We start from the raw sequence: 9,966 nt of genomic DNA on the forward strand, positions 1-9,966 counted from the left end.
CCACCCACTGTACTTCAAATCTTCAATTATATATTCTTATTGTTTATCAAAAGAGTTTTAATCTTAATTTTAAATTTTTCATATATAATAATATATACTCATTTATGATGAAAAAAAAAAGAAAGAAAAAAAGGATATAGTCTACATACTCATCATGATCAAAATATACGTGTGCTGCCTAACTTAATTCTAATCCATGCATATTCTTATTTAATATTAAAACTTTATCCATATCCACAAATAATAAACCGCTTATATATTTAAAAAAAAATAAAGTTGAAGAAGTTGATGAGGCCAAAAGGGTATACAACTACAGCATAATTGGGGGTGTAGGGTTACCAGAAACATGGGAGAAGATCTCATTTGAGACCATAGTAATGGAAGGTCCAAAAGAGGAAGGAGGATCCATTAGGAAGGTGAACATAAAGTATTTCACTAAAGGAGATGCTGAGGTGTGTGATGAAGTGCTCAAGAGTAACCAAAGCAGGGCTGAAGGCCTTCTCAAGTTCATTGAGGCTTATCTTCTTGCAAATCCTCATTATGTATAACCAAATCTATATATACACTTGCTATTCATCACCTTCATGCCCAACAATAAGAGCTGCCATATAATGGGGAAAACTTAATTTCATATTGGATACACGTGTGTATGAAACTTTATTATACTTAGATTGGATCTAAGTTAATATGTATCAATGATTAAGCTAATTATATATAGGTGGGTTGATTAAGCTAATTGAAAAGGGGTTGAATAAGGTGTTTTCTAAATTGATAATGACATAGTAAAATAAAAAGTTAATTGGTTATGCTTGGTAGATAATTGAAAATCTGAATAATATGGACAATGAATTAAAAATTTGGTTCAATGAACTCAAAGGAGAAAAAATATTCCACTCAAATTATCCAATTAAAAAATTTTTAATTTTATTCAATAATTTAAAAATGTTAACTATTCATTATATCTTAATTTATTAAAATACTAATTTTTTTTGTGAAATTCTCTGCCATTGTCGTCGTCGTTTGGTCTTTAATCAGTCTCATCGTTATCATCGGGATTTTTTCATTGTCACTGGTTCGTCAACAAAGATCTTTATCGGCGTTGCTTTTCTCCAGACCGAAAATAAATGGCGTTGCCAGACTCCTCCTCGTCGTTGCTGCTTGGCTTGCCACGCATCGTTACGGCGTCGCTCACTCCTATTGAAAATAACCATCCACTTAAGGATAAAAATAATTATCCATATATCTAGTGAATTGAACATCTAGTATATTTTAATTGTATATAACTAAACCCAATCCAATTAAATAACCATCCACGCATAAGAATTAAAATAACCATCTACATACCTACTAAAATGACCATCTTGAATTAGCCATAATTAAATACCAGAACTTGAACTCAGGGAGCGGCAAAGGGATGGAACTCATCGGAACCTCCAGCGGGGAGAGTGACACCGTCGTAGAGTTCCTGAATTTCGGGATCAACTTGAGGGAAAAAGAATCTGATGAGGAGGTTGAGCATGTAGATTCTGAAACCGTAGGAGACAATGTAAAAACTAGCCTGGGATCAAGTATATGCGCAAAATGTAGATACAAGCAACGATCAAGGAACCAATCCAACGACGGAGCATGTGCGGCGTGGTCTTGTCGAGAAAATGTTGGTACTGCCGCGACACCGTAAATTTCCATCACGATATGGCACCATCGATGAGAAATAGTCAGCGGAGGTGGAAGAGTTCGACGCCGATAAGGGGTGCAAAACATCGTTACTACCGGAGTTAGAAGAAAACCTGCTACGGTGGTGAGAGGGATGGCGATGTCAAGACTTTTGCGGGAGAAACCGACGCCGTTGAGAGGGTAGGATGCAAAACATATAATATGTGAATAGATGGTGGATGAGGTGGGGATAGTGATGGAGGGCGGTAAAGGTGGAAGCAAAAAGGAAATGGAAGAGATTGGGGGTGAGGTGTTCGACGGAATGCCACTGAGAAAGTTGGACTGAATGGAGGAGGGTGGCTTTGCAAAGATTGGTGTTTGGGTTCACAGGGTAGAAAAATAGAGAGTAAGATGATTTCTCTGTGTTGAAGACATAGATAAATTAGTAAATTTATATTTTATAAACATTTTCTTACATTAACTGTTAATAAGGGCTTAATTACAAAATTTAATATGATATAAGAATCCAATTGAAAAAAAATTATAGAAATTTAATTAAAAATTCAATAAAATTATATATAAGGACTAACAGAATCATTAAACCTTCAAAAAAATATATATATTTCATTAAAAAAAGCTTGGACATGTATAATACTCTGTCCTCTTATTTTTTATACTCGATGTAGAAAAAAGAGTAAACAAAAAGATAATAAGTAAAACGAATAAAAAAATATATTAAAATTGAAATAGAAAATAAAATAAATAGATTGAAATTGAATATAAAAAAAATTACTTTAAATTTTACTTAATTTTTTGACACAATAAAAAATAGATTTTTCAACTTAATTTGTTCACGTTATAAATTAAAAAAAAATTAACCTTTTATCTAATTTTTTAATGCAACAAAAAAAATCATTCAACTTTATTTGTTTATATAATAATTTTATCACGAAACTAAAAAAAAATGTGTACACTTTTAATTTTTTTATATGATCATTATATAATTTATGAAATATTTATAACTTTTTATTAAATTAAAATAAATAAAATTTAAATTAAACTTTTGTTTATTCATTCCATCCAAATAAACTGTTCTCTCTGACAGACTAAGACAATTTTTTACTGGAATTCGTATTTTTTTAAATGAATATGAAAAAATTATGTGATTTGAATTATAATTTATTAGTAAATATTCAGCAACTTAATCAAATGAAGGAAAAATTGGATAGATTTAGCTGCGGAACCGCAAAATAACAATAGGGCGCGAAGGGCAAACAAAGACAATTCTTATTTTCCCAATATTGTTCATTTATACTCCCCCGAAAACGTCCCCCTTGTATATTTTTATCTATGATTTTTTCCCCTCAACAAAAGGTTATAATATTTTAGGAAATGGACTTCGAGTCTATTTATTAAAAGTCTTTGCAGTTGGATAAGGGTTGAGAAGAATTCAGCGTATACTTGAATATCAGAGTCCTAAGAACCACGAATTTTCAGCACTATATAAATTATAAAGCGACAAGCTTAATTTGGTTGCCAATTTTGAAACTTTGCCGTCCTTGAAAATTTTTTAATAAAAAAAAGTTTAGAATTTTATATACAGTCATTTATTTATGTAAGTTACAAAAAATAAAATAACAATAAAAAAATAAAGCGTTTTAGGATATTTGGAGAAGATTCTGGATGAGGGAGGAGTTAATTTAAAGATTTATATTACTAATATAGGATGTGTTTGGTTATGGCTTTTGTTAAGTATAAAAATATTTTTTAATAAAAAAAATCAGTTTTCACATATTTATGTAAATTTTATAAAAATAACTAATTTTTTTATAAATTAAATCAGTTTTCAGTTTTTTGAAAAATTTAAATAGAAGAGTTTCATATTAAAATCAAATAAGCTAATACCTTTTCAAAAAAATGAAATACAAACGCACGCCTAATATCATATGCTAAATAAAAGATGCAGATATTTGAAATATATAATTTTAGTTGCTAATCTATTCTCTTTAGTCAAATTAATCCTACATGACATTATTGTATTTTTGTACTTTGATGAGTATTTAGTCAAATTAATTGAATACGACGCATGACGGGGGCTAATTAATTGTATTAACTGGCTTTGAGTGTACTAAAATTACGTTGCGTGATTTTAGCATTTCGATGATAAAGACTACAAATATATAGTACGATTTATTTTTACATCTTCAAATTAAATAGTTCAATGTGTTTTGTCACTAATGCATACACGTACACTTTATATTAATTAATTTCTCCTCAACTGGGCCCAGTACTTATTAGGTCGACAAATAATAAATTTTTTTATTCTAAGATAATTCTTATTTTAAAATTTTTGTAGATTTATAATTCAATATAACTTACATCCAAGTATATTGATTTAATTTTCAGAGTAACATATATCTTCAAGTGAGAGAATACAAACTTAAATGAATTATGAAAGACTATCTGGTTCAACCGCTATATGATTGTGATAACATGAGGACTCCGAGTTGTATATTGGAATTTCAAAATATTACGTCAAGTAATGTTAATTTATTTTAGTTTCTGATCGAATCTCCCCACCCCTATTAATTGATAATAATTAAGATTGATTCACTAACAACTAACCTTAATTTTTTTTAAAGCAAGAGAGATCATTTTTTTTTCTGGATAAATAAATTATATGTATAAAATTATAAAAAAAAAACTCATAGTATCTAGAAAAATGACTACAAATTGTTTTTCTTTTGTTAAAAAAAAAGTAGAAAATGTTTAAAAGTTAACCCTTGCTTGTTCCTGTATTGCTTGTGCAGTTTTACTGTCTAGTGAAACAATTTAAAATGAGAAGTGAGTGACCTAAGTGTTTAAGATTATTTAAATAAACCAAAAGTGTGATCGAGTAAAAAATCTTCTTTAATCAATTGTTGATATATATAAAACATTTAAAATCTTAATTGGTGATAAATAATCCAATTATTAAAAAAAATCATTCAAATGATAAGTGACGCATATGTAATAAAATTTTGGGTCCATCTAGTGTACAGGTGTGTTTTGGTACAGATTTTTGTTTTTTGATTTAAAAGTGTATCACTAAAAGTGTTGCTTAAAGAAAAAGTGTTACCCTTAATCGTTAACTTGGCTCTGATACCAATTTTTAATGATCAATTTTTCTTTTAATTTCTTTTTCCCAATTTTCAATGATCAATTTTTCTTTTAATTTCTTTTTCGAAATTTTTATTAACTCTTCATATTTTACTTCTAATAAGTTTATAATTTGTATAGATTCGATTGGTGGTGCTTTATAATTTGCAAAATCATAATCAAAAGTATTGATCATTTCTACTATTACTAGTAGTTATAACTCTGATTTAATTTTTATAGTTTTTTCAATCTTGTTTTAGTTTATAATATTCTTTTTTGCTTGGATTATTGTATATAAAATCTTTTATCTGCTTGTCTTTTTCTTTAATATAATTTCTCAAATCCTCAAAAACTTCTTTTATTTCTACACTTTCTGTTGTTTCTAAATATCTTTTTAATTTTTCAACTTCATTTTCCATTTTTTCTTTCAACAGTTTTAATTCTTTTAAGTCATAATATGGTTTTCCAGGCATTTATAAATTTCTTTTTAAGTTTAACTTCAACTTATTTATATTTATTCTTATTTCTATCCTTTTTATTATAAGGTCATTAATTTCGATCTGAAGATTATTTAACTCCCTTTTATACTCCTTTATTTTACTTTTTAATTTTTTCGCCCTTTTTCTTTTTATTTTATTTTCTGGTCTTTCAATCTTTGTATGCTTCATTATTTATCTTAGAATTTCTGCAAATTCTATCATCGATTCATCACTATTTTCTAGAGATTCTATTAATTTTTCTAACTCTTTGACTTCTCTTTTCAACTTGTCATAGATTATTTTTAGAGTTTCAAATGCTCTTTGATTTATTTCAGAAAACTGTAAATAATTCAACCGATTTTCTCTTTCAAAGAGCTCTTGTTTCTTGTCTTGATAAGTTACATATATTTTTTCTTTATTTATTGTCATAATTTAGTGTTTAGGGTTTCATTTAATTTTTCGACCTTTTTTGTTAATTCCTTTATTTCAGAATTTTCTTCTTTAATCTTTAACTTAGATAAGTTTAAAGGGCTATTAATTTTAGATTCTCTTATTTGAAAATTTGATGAAACTAATTTTCCTGATGGTTCTTTTAGTAATAGAACTGGGTTTTCAATAGCTTTATATTTTGGTATTTCTGTTTTTACTATTTTCTGAAATAATTCATCGACATAAATTCTTTCTCTGTTTTTAAATATTATACTATGATGGCTATTTGTTAAAGCATAATTTATTGCATATGTAATTGAAAATGGTTCATCATCTTGTTCCATTAAATTCTTTCTGTGAAATTTATAAGCCAAACTTATAGATCTTCCAAGATTTTCAGTTGATAAAGGTATAGCATATCCAAGATGGGCATTGAATTTAACATTTACGTTTGCCAAGTTTCCATGAACAATTCCAATTATTTGATCTATTGGGTCATCAGTAATTCTTTTGTCACAGATTGCTAAGCTTATTGGTGAATTAATTCCTTTCATATATGTAGATTTGATTAAGACTTGTATAGTACTAATATGAATCCATCCAATTTTAGATCTTTTTTGTTGGTCCTTAATTTTCTCAATCTGTTTACTCAATTCTTCATCATTTATCAAAGCTATTTCAAGTTCTCCATTGGCGAATTTTATTTTTATAGGGGCTTCAAGTTGAATTTTTCCGTAGTATATTATATTTTTTCTATTAAAAACTTCTTTTAAAAGATTTTGTTTATTAAAATTTTCATTTGATTTGAGATTTAATTATGTTTTTAGAACAGCCTGTTTTTCATTATCTAATAAGGCAGATAATCTATAATAATCAGATTCTTCCGTTAATTCTAAACTTTCTAAATAATTCGTAACTAAGGATAAAGGCGTACCTTTCTGGAGAAAAACTTCCTTTATTTAGAATATTTACATAAGATGTTTTTATCTCCAGAGGGGAGATTGTAGATACTAACTCCAGAGGGGAGTTTAGAATTGGTTTTTCCTAAGGGAATTCTTCTTCAGACTTTAGAATCGCCTCGGCAACTTCCTCCTTGCTCTCCTAGCATATGAGTACTCTTAGCCTCCTGCTTTCTATTGTCTGATGATTTCTACAATTGCCTAAGTAACCTATTTATAATGGTTGGGTCTGATGGACAATTCCCATCCTTACCCTTCTTATGACGTCATTGCTTACGTCATTGTTTATTATCTTACACCAGCTACATTGTTGGTGCTCTATGACCTAAGCGCTTACGTCACTATGCAATAATGTTGAGAGATGCTTCAGATGGGCTGTCCTCCTCTTTCATCATGTGACCTTCAGATGCGTTGTCTTCTTCCTTTATCATGTGGGTTGATTTCGTTTCATTATTGCTTTCTTCAGATAACTCTGAGACACATAGCTGGCACTTGTGGTCTTCTCTGTCTTTTATCAAATAGCAGAGATTCCTCTTTATCCCTTCGGGGAGCTTTTCTAAGAGTCCAGATAAGTTGTAGAATGCTGATTCAAATTCCACTAAGAGTCTCATCTCTCTTTCTTCAATTTCATTTCTTTTACTGGACACAAGCAAAGTATTTCTACTCTTATAATTAATTCTTGTGTGAGATTCCTTCGTTATTTTTTGAGTTCTTTCAAAGACCCTTGCTAATGTGCTGGCTAGCCTTCCTTCATGACTGTAAATTGTTAAGTCTTGGATCTGATCAATTGGTTGAAAATTTTCTGGGAAGACGGACATGAATATTACTTGGTGTGCTGGAACCAAGCATTCTTCTTCTTCATTAAAAATAGGTTGACTATTCGTAAATTTTAGGGATATATCCCTTGGATTTACGTTGTCAATCATATTTTTAAATCTCTTTACTGCATCAATAAATCCTGCAGGAAACTCACTAATAATTTTCAAATCATTAAAAATTAAGATTGTATCAATTAATCCTAGATCATTAAAAATTAAAATTGTATCAATTAATCCATACTGGAAAAACTGATAGGTGTCCGATGGGGATGCATCTGGAAATATAACCAGCTTTGTTAGCTGTTCTTTGGCAACAGGATAATATCCCAAAATTGCTCTTTTTTCTTCAGTCCAGTTCAGGACTATATTAAGGGTTTCTCTGAGATTTGATCTACAGACCCTTTTCTTTTCTTTGATTTCAGCCCTTGTAGGAATGTTTCTTATTATCCCTGTTCTCTGGGTTTGAATTGGAGCTTTATCTGCTCTTTTTAGGGTTTGCTCTGGATGAAGAGCTTCATATTCCCTGAAAGATTCCTTTGCTTCTTCCAGTGTTAAAAACCCTCCTTTATGAATTATCCTTGATTGATGTGTAAATGGTGCTGCTTTTTCCCAAGCATCATATACTTCTTTCATGGGGCCATTATAAATTACATAATATTTTTTTATCTTGGGTGGATTTTTTGATAATTTCAGCAATTGTTTTATTTTCTGGAATTTTTTCCTCACCTAATTTGTCCACCACGCTTAGCTGGCTGAGCTCTGATGGTTTTGGTTGTTGTGTTGATTTCATTGCTTCGATGGCCTTCTTGAGGGATTGGATCTGTGTCCTTATTTGCTGACAATGCTTGCATTTTTCGAGTTCTTGTTCGTATTTCTGAATTTTTTGATCTAATGCGTTGTAGATGAACTCCATTCTCTTGTTAATGTATCTGCAATAGCATTTTTGTCACCTTTAATATATTCAATTTTTATTGGATATTGTAACAAAAATAATTGCCATCTTACCAATCGTCCATGATTATAATCAACTTTCAAATTATATCGTATGAAACCTGTTAAATAACTTGAATCTGTCCTTAATGTAAATTCTTTGGGTAGTAAATCAATTTTCCATTTCTTAAGAGATTTAATTGCTGCTAGAGTTTCCCTTTCATGAGTAGTATATCTCTATTCCGTTGTAGTAAAAGTCCTTGAAATATACCTGCAAAGTAATTCCTTTGGGGAATATTTAGAATCTAGTGATTCTTTTTCTTGTTCCAAACTTTTTATAGCTTTCTTAGCTTTTAGACATCCTGACCAGGTTATGTCTGAAGCATCTGTTTCTACTATTAAGTAGTCATTTTCTTTTGGAATATAAAGTTCTGGAAGTTTTTCACATAATTCTTTAATCCTTTGAATTTGCATACTATCTTTTTCATCCCATTTCCATTCTTTTTTAGTACTTATTTTTGGAAATAAGCTTTTAGTATATTCTGTTATATTCTTTAAAAATCCTTGATCAGAAATATAATTTATATACCCTAAAAATCTTTGTAATTGTTTTCTATCTCCTATTTTATTAGGAAATAAATTTACCTTTTCTAGGACATTTGGCTGTAGTTTTAGCCTTCCTTGAGTGGATAGAATTAATCCAAGAAACTCTATTTCTTGTTTTGCTATTCTTGCTTTCTTTTTGCTAAGAACTAATCCTTTATCTTTACATCTTTCTAAAACTATTAATAATTTTTGAAGATGATCTTCTTTATCCTGTTTTGTAAAAATTAGTATATCATCAATGTACACTAAAACAAATTCATTTAACTCTTTTAGATTTTCTTCCATAAATCTTTGATAAATGTCTGGGGCTTGTTTTAATCCAAATGGTAATACATTCCATTCATAGAGTAATACACTTGTTGATTCTTTTGTTGGGCAAGTAAAAGCAGTTAATTTCTTTGTTTCTTCGTCTAAACGAAGTTGCCAATATCCTGATTTTGCATCAAGAGATGAAAACCAAGTTGTTCCTTTGATTTTTTCTAAAATAGAATATTTTCTTGGAAGTTTATGAGCATCACCAATAGTTGCTTCATTCATCTTCTTATAGTTAATAACCATTCTTCGTTTTCCCCTTTTAATTTCATTATTGTTTTCGACATAAAAGGCTGGAGCCGCATGAGGACTTTTACTTAATCTTATAATTCCTTTTTCCAAAAGATCTTTACATTCTAACGAAAACTCTTCTCTATCTCTTGCGGAATAAGGAATTTTATTTGGAATATTTATCTCTTTTGTAGGATCTTTTAACTTAATACTTACTAATTCGTTATTTGTATTTTTAATATTTAGAGAATTTTCAGCACAGATTTCATCCAACAATTCTTCTATCTTTATTTCAAGATTATTTTTTGGGATATTTATCTGAAAGTATAAATTTAAATAACATGTCTCTAATATAGAAAATATCTTAAATTTTAGAATCTTATCTATAGTAGTAGTTGGTATTTTTATACG

The 9,966-nt window shown here is 29.2% G+C and overlaps 1 protein-coding gene across 1 annotated transcript in view; it reads left to right on the forward strand.

The window, feature by feature from the left end:
- The window catches only part of LOC107483504 (class-10 pathogenesis-related protein 1), a 1,102-nt gene extending 387 nt beyond the window's left edge, over positions 1-715 (forward strand). Inside the window, exon 2 of the mRNA XM_052260458.1 lies at positions 275-715. Within this exon, the coding sequence (XP_052116418.1) occupies positions 275-548 (274 nt within the window). The 3' untranslated portion in view covers positions 549-715. The remainder of the gene's footprint in view (positions 1-274) is intronic.
- Positions 716-9,966: the final 9,251 nt, after the last annotated feature.

This window comes from Arachis duranensis, chromosome 4, assembly GCF_000817695.3.
Source record: "Arachis duranensis cultivar V14167 chromosome 4, aradu.V14167.gnm2.J7QH, whole genome shotgun sequence".
NCBI lineage: Eukaryota > Viridiplantae > Streptophyta > Magnoliopsida > Fabales > Fabaceae > Arachis > Arachis duranensis.